The sequence below is a fragment of the Mauremys reevesii genome, linkage group 1 (genome assembly GCF_016161935.1).
Source record: "Mauremys reevesii isolate NIE-2019 linkage group 1, ASM1616193v1, whole genome shotgun sequence".
NCBI classification, from domain to species: Eukaryota; Metazoa; Chordata; order Testudines; family Geoemydidae; genus Mauremys; species Mauremys reevesii.
In genome coordinates this window covers 317,168,085-317,186,981 of record NC_052623.1, presented here as the reverse complement: position 1 = coordinate 317,186,981, position 18,897 = coordinate 317,168,085, and the positions used below count along the sequence as shown (strand labels likewise).

The following is an 18,897-nucleotide window of genomic DNA, read 5'->3' as shown; positions in this document are numbered from 1 at the left end:
TATGAAATGTCCTTCCAACTGCAGTGTGCCAGACCCTAAGATTTTCTTCATTCAGATCCCTTCTAAAGGCTCAATGCTTCCATAAGGATCCATATATACATTATATATATATTTGCATACAATATATATTTGCATACAGATATAATGTATTTGCATACACACACACACTTTAAAAAATCTAAGCTAAGGTCATTCCTTCCTTTGGCCTCCCCCGTGTGTTTTCACTTTATATGTTTGTCTTCTCAACTATACATTTTTCATTCATAAATCATTTTGACATCCGTATCTTGACCAGAACTGACCCCACTGTCAGCACTAAGCAAAGACTAAATGAATACATAATCACAATCATAATGATCAAAACATTGCCATCAACTCCACAGATGATCATAGCTACAGAAACTCTACTACATCTGTTTTACTGTCCTGATAACGCTGATGTTTCTTACAAAGAAAGATACAATATCATGGCAAGTAGGATTTCAGTTGACCAAGGTCATGGCAACTTTGCTTGGAGTTTTCCAATGCATACAAAGTACGAAAGGTACGGATGTATAATTTATATTTATAGCCAAAAAACTTCATAATCCCCCTATTTTCTGTAATATGGATTGAGAATTCCCAAAGAGTTTGGGGACCTCATCTAATATAAACAGATTCCATGTTGGCTTCAGTTCAGTTACTTCTGATTTACACCAGTGTAAGTGAGAACATAATCAGGCCATATACATATATAAAATGTATATTTGAAGAAAAAACAAACAGTACCTGCACAAAACCACACACCATATAGTCCTCAAACAAAGGCAGACTTGGGCGGTCTTCTCGATAGACAGTGATTTTATAGTTGCTCACAACCTCGGAGTTGGAATGCGAGTTATCTGTTACTAGAATAGTGATTTTATTAATTCCCAGGCCGAGGGGGTAGTTAGCAACACTGCAAGGGAAAACAACAATAGAAAGTGATAGGCCCAATGTTAAATCAGTCAAGATTTGAACAGTACTTTCCTCTGCAATTTACATGGACCTCAGCTTTTAAGGTTTCTATTAGTAATGTTTATTTCCATGGTTTCAGATGAATAACAGTATGGCTTGCAAAGGCATTAAAAAAAAATCTTGCAATAAAGCAAAAATGTGCCAGAAACCATCTAAAAATGTGATATTACTCTAGCTTGCAGCTTATAAGGAGAGAGAGCTTCAGAGTTGGCAAGTCAGTCAGGCAACAATGACAAGAAAATTGTGAATGATGCAACTAGGGACAATAGTTTCTGGCAGCTTCAAATCAGTGATGAAGTAAGGAGGGAGACAAATGAGATTGAAAGTTTTAGCTAGCCCTTAAAATTGTGCACTGTACAAGAATGATGGAATCCCAAATAAACCATTCAACATGATAGACAAGAGCAGTGCTGGAGAGGTTTTTGCTCTGCAGTGAACTAAGAATGGTTGGAACTAACAGAATTTGAACTTTATATGCTTTTACTTCTTAATAAGTATTTATATAACGTCTTTCGTTCAGAAGGCTCTCAAAGTATTTTGAAAACTCTCATTATATAGCATACATGTCTATTTGTGTATCAATCACTCCATGCACGCAACTCTGGAGTGTATTGTGGCAGCCAGCCTACATCCAAAATTTTATGTGACAGGGTTTTGTGTTAGCTTTGTTTTTGTAATGAGAAGTCAAGAATAACTTCTCTAATAGATACCACAGGAAGAGTACTAGATTAATAATAGAAGATATTGGCCAGGATACCAGGACAAACCCCCACAGTTTTGCAGAAAGGACCAGAAGACCCTCAATGATCACAACTGGTCAGGTCCTCCGTTTTATACACCACCAAAGACAGCACCTCCAACAGGTTCCTTACACCATGGTGGAATGCTGGTCCTGTAATGACTAAGACAGAAGGGCTGTACCAAGTGAATCACCACTGCCGCTTCCAGGAGCTCCTAGGTTCACCTCGAAAATCTTCTGTTCAGTTACTGATGAGACCCAGTGCTGTTTAGCTTATATACAGCTCTGTATAATTTGGGCCCTGAATATTTTACCAACAACCATGCTCCCTGTCTACCCTCAGACCATTGGTGGTGTGAGTAGTTTTATGTAGAAGCTGGCGGGAGATTCTAACAGTTTGGGGTTTTGTTAATTGGAGTTTAACAGTGACTGTGATTGTAATGCGTACATCTTTAATATATTGATAAATAAATACAAATCTAAAGGAGTAAATGTCTGGGCCTTAAAATCTCCTTTTGTAATCTTAATTCCTAGGTACTCTGTTCTCTTGGAAATGGAGAGGTGGCTGCCATCCTTGCCATTTCTCCAATATTAAGAATCAGCTCTGTGCTTACAGGATCATTTTTTCCCCATACCTTGGTCCTTTCCTCTCATCAAGGTGCACCTGGCACTGACAGTTAGAGGGTTCTGCTCCAATCTTCACTGTCACCACATCAAATGGGACTTCAGTGTAGTATTCTTTGATCTTTGGATTAAATTTAGGATTCAGGTCCAAAGGCGGGCTAGTGAAGATCTGCCTGATATGAGATAGGGTATCTTTATCTGTTCCAAGAAGGCATCAAAGAAAAAACAGTGAAACATACGGACATTTTAAAATAACAAGTAACTGCTGGCAGGCTGTTAAATGATCAATGGTGAGATTTATTAACTCATAGCTATGCTGAGTCCATTGCTGCAAGGCATTAATGGATTTTGTATTGGAACTTGGGATAAATTTTCAGACCTGTGCAGGGTTTTTACCATTTTCTGCCCAATGACTTTAGTAGGAGTCACAAAACTAGAAGCCTGAATAAGGCGTTGAAAGTTTAAGGATTAAGGTCAGCAAATCCTGTCTCCAATGGATTAATTGAAATTTACATGAGTTTAATGACAGAAATTCACAACCAATTTAGGTATGTACCAGCCTGTGTGCAGGGCTTATGTATATGTGTAGATGCCAGGAAAAAAATCAATCTGTTGGAAACACCCTTACTGCTCATAAGAACTGATCACGTGGGTGACATTTGGATTCATGGGGTCATTTGTACAGCAGGGTCAATAATTTATAAAGAATCCTCATTCAACAAATTGCACCTCTTTTCTGTTTGTGGACAATCCATAAAGATCATGATTTTCTCAAACACACTCATTATTCTGCATTATCTGACAAATGATTTCTGTGAATTATTATTTGCCTGTAGATCATCTGTGACAAGTTTCTTGCAACTATTTTAATCTGATTTGTTAGAATCAGATTTCTGGCATGTTTGCAAATTCAAAATCTGCTTTTTCTGAATATTCTCCAATATTCAATTATAACTGGCTGCTTCTGCAAACTTTCCAGCCAGTAAACTCGTTCCCTCAAATAGCTGAGCAGATCTGGAAGCTTAATATACAGTTTAAGGGGGCTTAAATAGTTCATAGAGCCTTGTGTGGGCCCTGTCCACGAGGGACAAATTCAGTCCTCAGATACATTGTTGTAAATAGAGTTAATGCTGTTATTCCAAAGTTACACTGAGAGCAGAATTTGGGCCAAATTCCCCAGAGAACAGGTCATATTCAAAACGTACAGCATAGAGGGTTTAGGAAAAGTAGGTGTTCAAAGGATATAAGAAGCACTCCTGAGTTCCCCAAGATGCTATGTGGCCTGTGTAAAGCACACAGGGCTGGCTCCAGGGTTTTTGCCGCCCCAAGCAGCAAAAAGAAAAAGAAAAAAAAAGCAGCCATCGTGATCTGCAGCTCTACTGCCGCTGCTTCAGTCTTCAGCAGCAAATTGGCAGCAGGTCCTTCACTCCGAGAGGGAGTGAGGGACCCGCTGCCGAATTGCCGCCCAAGACCCAGACGTGCCGCCCCTCACTGTTGGCCGCCCCAAGCAGCTGCTTGCTGGGCTGGTGCCTGGAGCAGCCCAGAAAGCACAGATCCTTTCAGGATGTATGCTTATTCCCTGAGAAATCACTAATAGCCTTAAGAATTAAAGCAGCTGGAGGGAGGGGTACCTTTCAAAGAAAAATCTTATGAGAGGGGTGAAATCATGGTGTCAGTCAGCCAGGTTAGGAATGTTCTTGGCCTGAAACTGACATCTCCCTGGCTGAACTCCAAGCTTAGAGAGGAGCAGAGAGGAGATGAGGCCCATTGGGTTGAAAATTCTTCACCCCTAAGCAGCAATTTGTCTTCCTCTCCCAAAATAACTCTCAGAGACAATACAGCCTCAGTTAGGCAGAGGGGAAAAGAGCACTGGACACTGTAAAGGTAGTAGTAATGTTCTAAGGTGTGGGATGCCTGGAGCTCATTTAGATGATCTCTTCATCCCCTGAGCAGCTCTGCAACACCCTAAGGCTTTCTTTTGTTTTTGCCTGATACTCAGCTGATTGTACCCCTGAATAAGCGAAATGTCCTTGCAGCTATGTGTGCACTGTTCTGGGTCTCACATAATTTCACCTGGATATAGCAATAAAGAGGTCTGCCTGTACAATTATATATTTATAGTTGAATGGAATTCTGGATGGCTAATGGTGGTGAAGGAGAGATATGAAGCAAGTGTAAATGCAGGTTGAAAGAAAAAAAATGATTGAGTGTGTGTCTAATTTTATATTTAAGTATTTCACACTACATTACAAAAGAACCACAAATATTGTATTCCTGAACAGATATTACTGGATCAGGAAGGGTTAAGCACTGAACCAATATCCTGTATGATAGCTGAGCACCCAAAAATTTAAAGTTTAAAAGGCCATTTCATAAGAACAACTGTATGAAAAAGGAGAAACTACATGACAGTCAGTGGTATAACCAGAAGAAAAACCATAAGGGCTTTAAGATCAATGAACGTTCGAATATTAACATTAGAATATAAACATAACAATGTCTAACTTTGTGCTTGAGGTTTACTTTGCATAGCTGACTCATTAATGATGGATTCATAAAAATGCTGGCTACTTAATAAACCATGTTTCGTTATTAAGGGCCTAATGGTACTCCATTCCCTAAAGAAAGTTGCATACACACTATATAAAATTTGTTAAAGCAGTGCCACCTTTTGCATAAAGTTCACATGTTCTGTCAGTACAAAGATATAGATCTTGACTTACCATGACTGCAATGCTTTTCTCTAGTCTCACTGGAAAAATGCAATTCTAAAGGACAAACAGAAACAATTAACTATGTTCTGCTGTACACATTGCATGCAATCCCTATTTGCAGAACACAAAGAAAACAACCCTCTTCCCCCACACATAACTGAATTATAAAAATAAAAGGGGACATTTGTATTCATTTCAGTTTGGGCCATATGCTGCCTGCTCTACTCCCACTGGAGTCCATGGAACAACTTTAATGAGTTAGGCAGATAGAATTCGGCCTTTTATGTTTAATAAATGAGCCACAACCTTCTAACTGGAAAGCACGAATGTAAGAAACACATCAGTTCATCTGAACCACAGACATTCCCAGATTTTTGGAACAAACAGGAAAAGCATGTGGTATGTTATAAGTAAACCAGTCTGATGTCCTACCTTTATGATTTTTCATTACGTTGAAAGGAGTTCTTTGTTTAACACCTTCTTTTTCTGGGAAAGAATTCCTATCAATGCAATAGTAAAGATGTTTCTAGATCAGTGAGAGGAACAGCACCCATGGAAAATACTTTTTAAAAATTCCTCTCTCCCTTGACATGAGGCATGGTAATGTAGTTTTCTGAACAGAAAGATGTACCTTTTGCACTCACATTCCCAATACCAGCAATCTTACCTGAAATGATCATGATGGAAAACTCACGCCCATAGTAAACAGTAGCCCAGAGCAAGAAAAGCAGAAATGAATCTCAAGAAAGCAGCTTAATAGGGAGGGAGAACTGAGAGGGGAAGGGTATCCAAGAACAAAAGCTTTCAGATTGCTTGTATATTACTTTTTTACCCATTTTTAATATGCAGTTCAGGTTACAATTTGTACAAAAATAATTTCTTTAAGACAAGTGAAGACTTGAGTAATTGGCACATGACTGAATTTAGGTTAGTATGGATTTATACATTGGAATGAAGTAGACAGAAGTAATATTAGACTATGTACTTGCAAATCCAAAACCAAATTATATGCCTAAAGCTAGAATTCATACACATTCTTATTTTACCAAATGAAGACTAACTATCTGCAACTACTCAGGAATATGTCAGCGACTCTTAATTTGTTAATTCAGCAGATTTCCTCTTACAATGAGTCAAATCCATTTTTGGACATGACTGGAGGCTGGCAAGGTAGATTTACAATAGACTCTTCCCTGTGCAAACACTGTATTAGACTGACACTGAGAAATGACTGATGGAGAGATCCAAAGGGGCTCCTTGCAGGAGTAGTATGTTTCCCCAAAAAACATTCCCTTTGAAGTCCTCTTGAAGAATTGCATTGCCACAGAAGCCTATTGTTCATCAGTTTATGATTTTAAAAGACATAAATCCACTTTCTATGTGTGGGGGGGGGGAGGAGGAGACGGTGAAATCTTACTTTGTGGCCAACCCCCACAAATGTTTTAATGAGACTTGCAGAAAGGACCATTAAAATGAATCATTGTCAGTCTTACATCAGAACACAAAGAATTCAGGATTATCCCACTGAGATAGGAAATGTGGCAACTAATTTCCCTACTGCCGGCACTTAGCGGATCTGTGTATGTGTGTTGGGCTTGTGCTCCCCAGAAACTGCCCTACAGCTGTTCGCATTCACAGGCTCCTTCAGAAATCGTGTTCACAGATGTAATGATAGGCATTACAAGTTCACTATTTGTTCATTCTCACCTGGGCTTTGACCATTTCATGATGGTCCTAGATGAGTTTCTGGAACTCTTCTTGATTTTCCTGTGGAAGAAGTGCAGAGAATTCACTAACTTCACTAGGGATGTTAAATTTGCAAAAGATGGTATGTGGATGAGTAATGCTGACCAGTGAACGCCTTTGAGTAGGATCTTCATTCTCTGGTTTCATGAGCAGTAAGATACAAAATCTAAATCAAGAGGAAATTTTTCAGTGAGCCTCCTTAACTGTCCATTTACACATCCATAAAGGGTAGCTGGTCTTGCAGTTGCCGGTTTGTGCATGAAACCACAGATATTGCATATGCCGATAAGTGGGAACAATTAAGGAGCCCATCAAAAAATTGGCCCAAATCTTTGAAAGCCAGGATAATAGTCCCTATAAATAAAACTCATCAAGGCTATGAACCCCAGGAAAGCTTAAAGTTTAAACAAAATGCTTAAACAGGCTGTCTTGGGATGAAGCTTAACCCACGTCTTTTCCGTTTGCAAGCATTCATAGACATTTACATAGTAGGTATCTCTACATTGCCAGAAAAGAAGTGTGTTCCTACTTGGGTTAGTGAACATGTAGGGGAGCCTGGGGTTGAACTAGCTGCTAACCCAAGTTAAAGGCCAAGTTGCCATGTCTTCACTGCTATTTTAATACTAGTTAAGAACACACTTTTTTTTTTGCTGCATAGACATACCCACAGACCACACAGGTGTAGGACAATTGAGTAAGTGCAACAATAAGGGACAGAGTCCATGGTTGCTCATGGCAACATTTTTTCATGAGAAAATCCCAGTTTGTCACCACTGAAAAATTTCATGGAAACATATTGGCTTCAATTAAACATTCACTGGGAAGGTTTCTCAGGTTGAGGATGGAATTTCTGGTAAGAGAAAGAGACACTCATGAGGGTACCTCCTGGGAGATCCAAGTTCAAGTCTCTGCCTGATTTGGCGCAAGGATGTGAACTTGGATCTCCCATACCCCAGGTGACTACTCTAACCACCTGGCTATCAGCACGTGCCTCTCTCTGTTTTGACCAGAAATTCCATCCTGGATCTGAGAAGTCTCTCCCACAAAAGTCTGTCAAAACCAAGAGATGGGTCCTGCACCTGATTGATTCTGGCACAGGGACTCAAACCTAGGTCTCCCTGATCCCAGGGTGAATGCTTGAAGCCCTGGACTAGAGTCACTCTCCTTCTCCCTTGCTTGCCCAATCAATATTTATTTATACGAAGTGAAACACTTCTTGCAGGTGAGATTGAGAGAGTCAGCAAATGACTTTATAATTCATTGAGTAGACAGGATGCTCAGCTAGGATGTGAAAGAACCAGATTCAAGTCCGTGCTCCAAATCAGGGAAAGAAGGGACTTGAGCCTGGGTGTCCCACATCCCAACTGAGTGACCTACAAGTGGGCTATTGGCTATTCTGGGGTAGCTGCCTCCCCCCTCATTTGTGATGAAAAAAAATTAAAGAAGTTGGGTTTGTTCCACCTCAGAATGGAACCAAATGTTGAAACTTCAATTTTTGTTGTGAAATAGAAATCTTTTCCGGCCAGCCCTACATACCACTTCCAAAACACATACCTCTATTCTGTAAGCTACAGGAACAGCTCAATTAGATTAGCCATTAGAGGGTACAAATATATGAACAGGAAGGCTGACCTGTGCCACATAATAGCAGGTAATGGCACATGCACATATATACACACCTACGTAAATGTCCAACTTCAAGAAAAAAAGAAGTTAGGGGCCTTGCTCAGTGCAAGTGCGTAGTAAAGCCTAGATTAGAACTGAAAGTGGTAAAGGTTGGTATGCCTTGGTATGCAAGGCTAAATATTTTGGCTAACTGGCAAGAGATTATTTCTGAATGTAAGCAGCTGCATCTTTGAATTGCAGTTCATGAATTAGCTAGCAATAATAATAATAATCCGTAGCACTTATATAGCACTGTCCTTTGTCAAAGCACCATGAAAACATTAATTACCCCATGTGGTAGGGAAGTATTAATCCCCACTCTACAGAGGGGCAATTTGAGACCCAGAAGATAATTGACTTACAGAAAGCAAGTCATGGATGACTTGAATGAATCAGTGGCAGAGTCAGAACTAGAATTTAGGAATCCCTACAGTAACCTCCTTGTTCAGTGACTATCCTATGATGCCTCTGCAGACAAAATTCCCCAAGTAGGAAGAAGATAATAATAGGAGATATACCAATCTCCTAGAACTGGAAGGGACCTTGAAAGGTCATCAAGTCCAGCCCCCTGCCTTCACTAGCAGGACCAATTTTTGCCCCAGTGCCCTAAGTGGCCCCCTCAAGGATTGAACTCACAACCCTGAATTTAGCAGGCCAATGCTCAAACCCCTGAGCTATCCCTATTTTAGTATTTTTGTTTGCACAATTACACTAAGAATTTGTTGGATGAAATAAACAGAAACTGGACCTCTCACTATTTCACAATGGATACAATACATGCACGTCACCTCCATTACCAGTAGGTGAGTTGTACACTTGCATTCAATGTCATTAGCAAGAAGAAAATGAGTATGGAAAATAAACATGAATTTCTTCAACTTTAGAAGAAATATATAGAGTACCAAAATTACAATACCATTATTTTTGTTCTTTCCAGCCAAAAAAACTTTAAGATGATGTTAAAATGGAAACTACACACCATCAACTAAGGAAGGTAGTGGGAATCCATACAAGAATATTGTAGCTAGCAATGATCTAGTAAAAAAAAACCCCACTAGGTCTGTCAGGTTAACACCTGCAATTAACTGAAAGCAAAATTAATACGTTAATTGCATACCTGTGGGCGGGCAGGAGGCAATGGTGGAGGTGGGGGGGCTGAAGAAGCCCCAGCCCACAGCTTCCCTGAGGTGGAAGGGAGAGCGAGAGCCTCACGCCCCAAACCCTGAGAGTTGCTGGAGCCCCGAGGTGGGCTGGAGTCCTGCATTCCATGCCCTGAGAGGGACTGATGCCTCATGCCCCATGCAGAGCTGAAGCCCCGAGCAGGGCTGAAGCTCAGTGCCCCCAGCCCTGACCCTATATTTGAAAATATAGAAAATCCCCAAAACATTTAAATAAATGGTATTTTAATATTGTTTCACAGTGTGATTAAAACTGTGATTAATCACAATTAATTTTTTTATCTCACGATTAATCATGATTAATTTTTTTAATCACTTCACAGCCCTAAAAAACCCCCAAACCTTTGATGAATTTTCTAACTGTGATGAACACATCTGGTTTTTTTCAATAAATCATAATTCACAAAACCTTGGGTAGAAGTAACTTTTTCAGTTTTGGTTGAAAAAATGTCCCTTTTTCCACTGACAAACAATTGGCTTACATTTTAAAGTCTGTTTCCACACGGGAAAGGCTGAAGATTTATCTTTCTTTCTTTCTTTCTTTCTTTCTTTCAAGTGAAAGCTTAATACTACAGCAGTCATGATCATAATTTAAGCCCACTGCAGTCGACATGCCATTCTGATATTATTATTTGAAATCTTAATAACTTTAAAAGTTAGAGTTGCATTTAGAATTAGATTTTCAGAGGAAGGTGTCTCAAGTGGGGCATCTACAATCTGTGACTGCCCAAAATCACTGGTCACCTCTGAAAATCTTGGCCCAAGTTTTTATCTCCTGCCTTCTTCTTGTTTTGGCTTCAAAATTGGAGGCAAGGAGAGAGAGACCTTTTGTAGTCTAGTAAACATCCCTATTTTCAGGGTATAGTAATTCTTCAAATCTGCTAGAAGAATTCTACGCCCCCCCCCACACCCCATTAATTTTGCCACCAATAATCCTGTGTGTTAGAAGGGGGAGAAAGGGGGCCAAAACTGGATTTATCTGGAAATTTAGTTCAACCTTAACAATGGAATACCTCCCAACATACCACAATAAGACACGCTGAGCAAGTGCGTGGGCTGGTGTTAATTGGCATAGCCCGTCTTAAGTCAAAAACTCCCCTAAAGTCAGTGGAGCTACACTGGTTTCCACCAGCTGAGGATCTGTTCCTAGAAATATTATGTATTAGCCATCTTACCATCCTGAGATATTTGGACGTGCCTCTTTATTCATGAACTGGAACTGCTCAAGTAAATTGGAAAGAAACCAATGTACTGTCCGGACTGACCCAAGCTTTCCCATCGGGTCTACCATGTGATAAACATCATGCAGCAAAGTTTGAATCTTGGGTATGGAAGATGGGAAAAGCTGCAAAGAGAGAAAGTTGATATGGATCAGATTAATAAAGGCAAAAACACTTTCTCGTAGATTTTCCCTTTATATCTCTTTGACTAAATCACATATTGAGGTCTGGTCTTGCAAACCGTTACAATAGGCGAGATGCATACTATATATGAAAAACATAACAAGGAAGCTAAGAAAAATTAGGAACAGATTACATGTGTTTAATAGACCATCCTAGCATTCATATTAAGATACATTTCCAAAGTTATACTGATTATCATGCCTTGCAAAACCATGCTTACTGGTTCCGAAACAGAAGCCTTATCCCTCAGTCTTCTGTGTCCTTGCTCTCACCTGCTTATTTGACTCTCAAACGGAGATGAACTCTTCCCTGCACCAAAAGGCCATGCCACAGACTTTGCCATCACTAAGCACAGCTCCCTTTCTCATATTTCATTACTGAATTTCCTCTTTGTGGCTACCAACTCATTTCCTGTACCATCACTCACCTCTGTCTGTCCCATGACCTTCCAGGACCTTCAATCTCTTAATGCCTGTGACTTCTCATGCTCTGTGTCCCAATACTTGTTGCGTTTCCTTTGCCTCCATTGATCAGTTGTTAAGTCCATTCATACCACTCTTTCTATCCTTGACTCCTTTGTCCCTCTTCCCCCCATATAATTTGCCCACTAATCCCCAGCCTTGTTGCTCATCCTGCCTCTCTGGAGGAGATCCAGACACCATGCAGACTTCCTACACACAGATTTGTCCTCTTAGCCTTCTGTTCTGCCACCTTCCTTGCCCAGCAGCTCTGCCTCTTCCTTATTGAGTCCCATGCCTATAAACCCAAACATTTATTAATGGCCACTGACTCCTTCCTAAAGCCTTCCCCTCTCCTACATCCTCCACCCAATCTGCACAGGATCTCACTAACTTCAAGAAGAAAACCGACAACATCTGTCATGACCTCCCTACGCCTTCCCTACTCTCCCTCTCCTCCTTTTCATCCCCAGCACCCTTTTTCTTCTGTCACTAATGGGTCTTGTACTTTCTCTGATCCCTCCACCTGCCCCACCTCTGCACCAGTGTCATTCCTTCCTCCATCTCACCCTTAACCTCTCACTGTCATCTGGCTCCTTTCGTTCTAAGTACCAGAATGGTCTGGTTCCTCAATTCTCAAAAAACTGACCTTTGGCACTATTACTTTTGCAAACTACCACTCCAGCTCCCTCTCTCTTTACCTCTAAAATCGTTGAATGACCCATTTACAATGATTCCCTCAAATTCCCCTTCTCTAACTCTATTCTAGACCCCCCTCTCCATCCCACCAAATACATACTCAACAAACATTTCCATTCATCTCTTCCTACCAAATCTCAGCAGATGTACTCCATGCTCATTCTTCTGGCTCTCCCCACTGCCTTTAAAACTGTTGATCACTCTCTATTCCTTGACTCCCTATCCCTCGTCGGCTTTCTTGGTACTATTTGCTCTTGGAACTCTTCCTACCCATCTGATTGGTCCTTCAGAATCTTTCCTCCCCTCCACACCCTGTTTGGGGGGATTCCCTAATGATCTCTCTATGGTACTCTCCTTTTTTCCCCATTACACATTAAGTACATTATCTGCTCATACAGTTGCAGCTATGATGGCTATGCTAATGACTCCTAATCTATCTCCCTCCTTCCAGTCCCTCATCTTATGCCTCATTCTGCCTCTTTGACATTTCTTCCCAGGTTTTCCTCATTTCATCCTTCAACCACCTCCTCTCCAGCCTTCCCAACACCCACATTGTCCCCACCTCTCCATATGGAATATGGCCTCCAAAATGATTTTCTTACTATGTCATTCTGACCATGTTACCCCCTCTTTAAATCTCTCCACTGACCCCCTCCCCTCTTCTCCATTGCATTAAATTAAAACTTCCTGTCCTCACCTTTGAGGTCCTACATAACTCTACCGCCCATAGCTATCTTTTAACACATCACCTCTTGCCTATTTCACTACTAATGCCAGCCTCGGGGCTACATTTGTTCATTTTTCTCTTAAGTGTCTTCAAGCCTTCTATCATGCCCTACACATTTCCTACCTACTTGATTCATCAAGCCCTTTCCCTCTCTCATTTGTATACCTCAGAACACTCGCCTTTTCTCTGAGCTCCACAAGAAATGAGTCTGATATTCTCTCTTATCCTGCTATCCTCCTTGTTTTTATTATAGGAAGAACTGGCAGAATACAAGACATATGCAAGACCAAACTGAGTATCCACATGATGTTATTGCTGTAAACTTCATCCTTTCCCATTCCATCCTCTCTCATTGTTTGCTGCCCCGCTCTCCATCACACCATCACATCATATCTAAAGCATAGGCCGCGATATTGCAGTTACACATTTACTTTAGGCACCTGATAGCATCCTTCTGAAAAATTAAAAACTTGTGATGTACTAACATTCTCTTCTGTCGTATTGTTATTAAATCAATCACGATTTTATGATGTCTTAAAGAAAAGTACCTGGATTCTGACCACTTTAACATTTATTTCAATAAGAAATAAGAAAAAAATCCATAATGTTTTCAAAGATTTAAAAAGTAGAAACACTTTCTTCTTAAATAACTTACAGTTGAACTACTATATCCCCCCAATGATATCACATCAAAGGAAATTGCACAATACCAAAAAATACATAATAATAATGTTTACTTTACCAGCTCAAATTGTCCCATACTCTTCAGCTCTTTTATAAAATGAATCATTGAATTTATTTCTTCTAAAGACAGACATTGTTCATATTCCTTCTGGTAGTTTTCATCCTGCAAAAGAAAGGACAGCAGTAGCTGGTGCATACTAGGTATACGTCTACATTGCAATTGGATGTGCAATTGCAGCTTGTATAGGCATACCCAAGCTAGCTTTGATCTAGCTAGTGCAGCTAAAAATAACAGTGAAGATGCAGTGACAGAAGCTTCAGTGTAGGATGTACAAGTCCCCGCCAGGATCATTGCCACCACATCTTCGCTGCTATTTTTAGATGCTCTAGCTAGATTAAAGCTAGCATGGGTATGCCTATATGAGCTGCAATCACACGTCCAATTGCAGTGTAGACACACCCTGGGGATGAGAGAGCTATCAGCTTGCTCAAATCATAGGAGAATAACACTGCTGTCAATCCCAAGGAAAGTGTTTACGACCATACTACTGAATTGATTGAAATACTGTTTCAACCCAAAAATGAGGGACAGTTACTATGGTTTCTGTACAGATCAATCTACAATCCATGCTACACATGCCCTGCATGTTACTGAAAAATGACTAGAACAACAAAAGGAAGTTAACAACACGTATATAGACTTTTGACTCAGTGCATCCATCAGCACTGTGGATACTGCCACACCAGCAGGGTGTGCCTGAGGACATAGGGTGGCAAGTGGAAGAACTGTACCACTGCACATTTATCTGTGTGAGGGTCAATGGCTGTATTACAGACTGGTTTCCAGTTAAGTCAGGAGCAGGCCAGGGATGAATTCTCTCACCTATGTTATTTAATGTTCTAATAGATGATCTGATGACAAATTGATTGAGGCCAAAGTAGAAGGTGTGAAATTTGAAGATTGGGCTTTAGAGGCTCTCGATTATGCAGATGATATTGCCTTACTAGGAGAGACTACTGACCAACTACAACTGATGCTGGAAGAGCTCTGAAAAGCTGAAGGATCTATGGGACTTAAGATCAATGGTGATAAAACCAAAGCTACGTATGCCTCTTATAAGATGAAAACAAATGACCTGCTGACACTGCATGTAGATGGCACTGACACTGAATGGCTGAATAGTTTAATTTATCTGGGTAGTTGATTGACAGCAGAAGGTTCTATATCCAATGTCACATGTCCGATCAATCTAGCATCAATGGCATTTCATCATTTCTAAAGGCCTATCTTTAGTTGATTGGATGTCTGTGTGACAACTAAGACAAGAATGTCCAATGTAAAAGCGATGACAATTTTTTTATATGGAGCAGAAACATGGCCATTAAAAACAACGGAGGAGAGGAAAGAAGAGTTTTCACCCTCAAAACTTATGGCGTGTTCTTAACATCTGTTGGTTAGGTTTGATTTTGTCACAAATAATGAGATACTTAGACAATCCCAGCAAGTTGCAGTCTTGCACCAGTTGAGAACAAGATGACTGCAATGATAGGGTAATGACCAGTGTAGAGAAGATGGTATGCTTTTGTAGGTTTAAAAAGCTACAGTCAACGGAAGCTGAGCATGCAGCCAACCATGAATCAGGCTGAAAGATGCAATTTTGAGGAAATTAAGAGTCTAAATCTTCCCATAATGACTCTTGCTGAAAGAAGCAGACTTGCAAGGAATCATTCAACATGATAGTCCATGCTACACACCGTCACCACAGCTATATCATGGCTACATGAATCTGCTGCTGCTGCATACCCTAGGTGGAGACCATTTTGCTTTGGCTATATTTAGCTGCTACATAGTCCCTTGGGCACCATACCCAGCTGGTGAAAGTTAGAGCAGCCCCCTAGCTGCACTAACCTGAGCCAGGGCTGGGGCAAAGAATTGGTGAGACCAAACAAGCTGCCTGATAACTCTTCCTTCTTCCAAGTCTGCTGTGTTCAATGTTAGTTTGGTGTAAGAGAGAATCTGGTGAGAGATAACTAGCACAAAGGGGTGCGTAGTATTTGTAGAGAAATGTGATGTGCTGAAATGTGACTGTTTTGCATTTTATAGATAATTTGAAATTAGTTCTGTATTCACAAACATTTCACAAAAGCTGCATACTAAAAAGGGAATTTGGTCCCATCATTACGCAAAACTGCTTTTACTTGAAAACACACAGAATTTCACACTATTGCAGCTTTGAAAATGTGAACTCTTGAGAGTTGGAAAATGGAAAGAAAGAAAGAAAGAAAAAGAAAATTCCATGCAAGGTGTCATCATAATATGTTTTTCACAGTTTCATACAACTCTGACTAGCCCCCAAAAGTTCTGATTGAACAAATATTTCATTTTGTAGTTTAGAAAAAAAAACCTCACAAAGAAAAGGTTATCATTGAGAATTAAATATTTTCAATTAATTTGTAATAAGAAAAATGTTTACAAAATCAATTCTTACCTTAATCATAGCTAATTTGTAAATGTTCTGTAAAGTCTCAAAGACACTGGAAGCTGAAGACTTATTAGACAAGATAAACTTGAACGTATCCTCAAGAAGGAATTCTTTTACAGTTTGGTCCTCAAAATTCAAGTCATCAACTTGAAAGTCAAAGTGTTCATGCACCTTGAAAAAAAAATGAATTAACGTACAGTTTTTATATCAAATCCAGTGTTCCCTGATATATCTAAGCTGGAGTTATTTATTTATTCAAAGGAATTATAAATGGCATGAATAAAAAAAGGAATCAAATGCACATAGATGGTAAACAAATAAAGTAGTAGTATTTTACTATGTATATTACTTCTGATACAATAAGTAGAATTGTAACACAGCAAATACTATTTCATTTTCTGTAACAATTAAACATCATTGTGTTTGCTGACCTCTAGTGCACTGAGAAGAGCATAGCACTGTCGTATAAATTAATGTTTTTGAAGCATATATTTAAAAAATGTCCAGCCTTTTTATATATATAAAAACAATTTAAGAGTGAAGATTGCTTAGTGACTACATGCTATGCACAAAACTCAAGTTCTTAAAACTTAGTAATGAGCATAACTTGAATAGTTAAGTACATACATTTTACATTAGACATAACAAACAATCACATAATTTCTATCAATCATAGAGAAATTCATTTCACAATCCTAACACAACTGCAACTCACTTCCATCAGGGTTTATATATAACATTCTTGTTTTCTTTACTTCTGTATCCAAATGTATTTAAGAAATACTGTATTAATATCTGTTAATATTTAGTTGCTGACAGTAGATCTCTTTTAGAAGTACTTATAATTGCTTTTTTTTAGAATAATGTTGTTACACATATTATCATAGGAAAGCATTTATCACTAGTGATTTACTAGAACATGATCTAAAATATGTATTTATTTTGACTTCCATTTGAAGGTGATCAAGAGGTGTCTATAGCATGTAGAAAGAACTTCTGTTTTCAAAAGGGTTTTGATTTGAGGATTACTGATGAAAGTACTATATTTATTTAGAGTCCAACTTGAGGTTATTAAGTTATGATGAAATATGCATTTCTTTATACCTGATAAGAACAACGTCTTTATATTTATTTTGTGGACAGTGCAAGGTTTACTATGTCTACTCATTTCTTTGCATTTTGTAGATTACGTAATAGGAAACGGCACAGATTTCACTTGGCAACCTAAACTGATTTTTTTAAATCAAGATTTATTATTATTTTGTTTCTGGAATGTCCCTGGGTATTTTTAAAATATATTTTTCCTTTTTTTTCTTTTGTGCAGACAAAAGAAGACACAGCTTTTTCAAATTCCCTGAAGCAGTGCAAAACAGCTGGAAAGCTGCCCTAAAGGGACAGCCGAGAATTCCTCTGATGGAGGGGGAATAGTAGGTGGTACAAAGTTGGCATAATGGGCTCTTCACCACATTCCTGTGTGTAGAGGGTATGTCAGGGTGGTCTGGGAAGCGGAAGGCAGCATGATGGAGGTCAGAGTATGTTATGCTTCATAGATCTTTGTAGGCATAATGGCCCCTAGGGGAGCAGTACAAGCCAGCACAATTTAGGGCAGCATTTAGACTTGCACTGGGAGACATTTCAGCCATTCCCACGACCGTGGCCTCCTCCAGTCACCTATGCCAAGCTGTGCTCTAAGATTGAGCCCCGTTCCACAGCCAGTGCCTGCTCCGTTAGGCCACAATGACTTCTAGCCAGGTTGTTTACAGATGTTGAGATCTTAGTGCTTAGTGCTTAGTAGACGTCAATATTATTCCATAGTCCCTTAACAACTCTTCCACTCCCAACAGGGCCGGCTCCAGGGGTTTTGCCGCCCCAAGCAGCCATAAAAAAAAAAGCCATGATCATGATCGCGATCTGCGACAATTCAGCAGGAGGTCCTTCGCTCCTAGTGGGAGTGAGGGACCCTCCGTCAAATTGCCACCGAATACCTGGACATGCCACCCCTCTCCAGAGTGGCCGCCTCAAGCACCTGCTTGCTAAGCTGGAGCCAGCCCTGACTCTCAAGACTCCACTTACTAATGTATTCACACATTTATTTGTACATTTGTGCATAGTTGCTTAGAGGTTTGGGGGCAATCATCAATGACAATTCTCTATTGTACTTTTCTTTTTAGTCTATGCTCTTTTGGGAAGGGCCAGTTCCTCCCTTTGAGTTTGGAAAGCTCCGAACACCAGGGGAAACAATTAAAAAAAATACTGAAAATAAATCCCCTCCAGCCACCTGATCACTTACTTGCTTTAAAAAATGTTATACGTTTTAAAAAATGTGATTGGCACGTGCTTACCTCAAGAACTACTGGATAAGTGGAGGTGTTGAACCCAATGTCAAAGGTTAACATTTGAAAACATAGACTGCATCTGAAATTAAACATGACAAGAATACGGCATGTGAGATAACTGTAAGTAAAAGAGAAAAAGTTCAATAAAGTTACATGCAGATAGGTTTAGATCCTCAGCTGGTGAAAATCAGCACAGTTTCATTGACTTAAATGGAGTGATACTATTTAGACCAGCTGAGACGCTGGCCTATTGACTTCAAGCCATTATGTTGTTTTTCACTGTTGTTTCTTTTAACAGACCAAGTAAAATAGGTTTTGTGTTAAAATCCATGGCCACCTAGGACTGGACAGTGACAGAGAGGACAGAACCCTATTTCGCTAGCAATGGAGTAATGGAGAGCCTCCATGACTGTAAGCAATGTCGTTCTTCTGATACATAGATTAA

General features: G+C 39.7%; 1 protein-coding gene across 1 annotated transcript in view; it reads right to left on the bottom strand.

The window, feature by feature from the left end:
- The window catches only part of CPED1 (cadherin like and PC-esterase domain containing 1), a 221,739-nt gene that overhangs the window by 101,982 nt on the left and 100,860 nt on the right, over positions 1-18,897 (bottom strand). The window contains exons 9-17 of the mRNA XM_039518767.1: positions 18,459-18,531; positions 16,123-16,287; positions 13,692-13,796; positions 10,838-11,007; positions 6,781-6,840; positions 5,506-5,573; positions 5,083-5,127; positions 2,371-2,557; positions 769-937 (exon numbers count right to left, since the gene is read on the bottom strand). Of these exons, the coding sequence (XP_039374701.1) occupies positions 769-937; positions 2,371-2,557; positions 5,083-5,127; positions 5,506-5,573; positions 6,781-6,840; positions 10,838-11,007; positions 13,692-13,796; positions 16,123-16,287; positions 18,459-18,531 (1,042 nt within the window). The remainder of the gene's footprint in view (positions 1-768; positions 938-2,370; positions 2,558-5,082; positions 5,128-5,505; positions 5,574-6,780; positions 6,841-10,837; positions 11,008-13,691; positions 13,797-16,122; positions 16,288-18,458; positions 18,532-18,897) is intronic.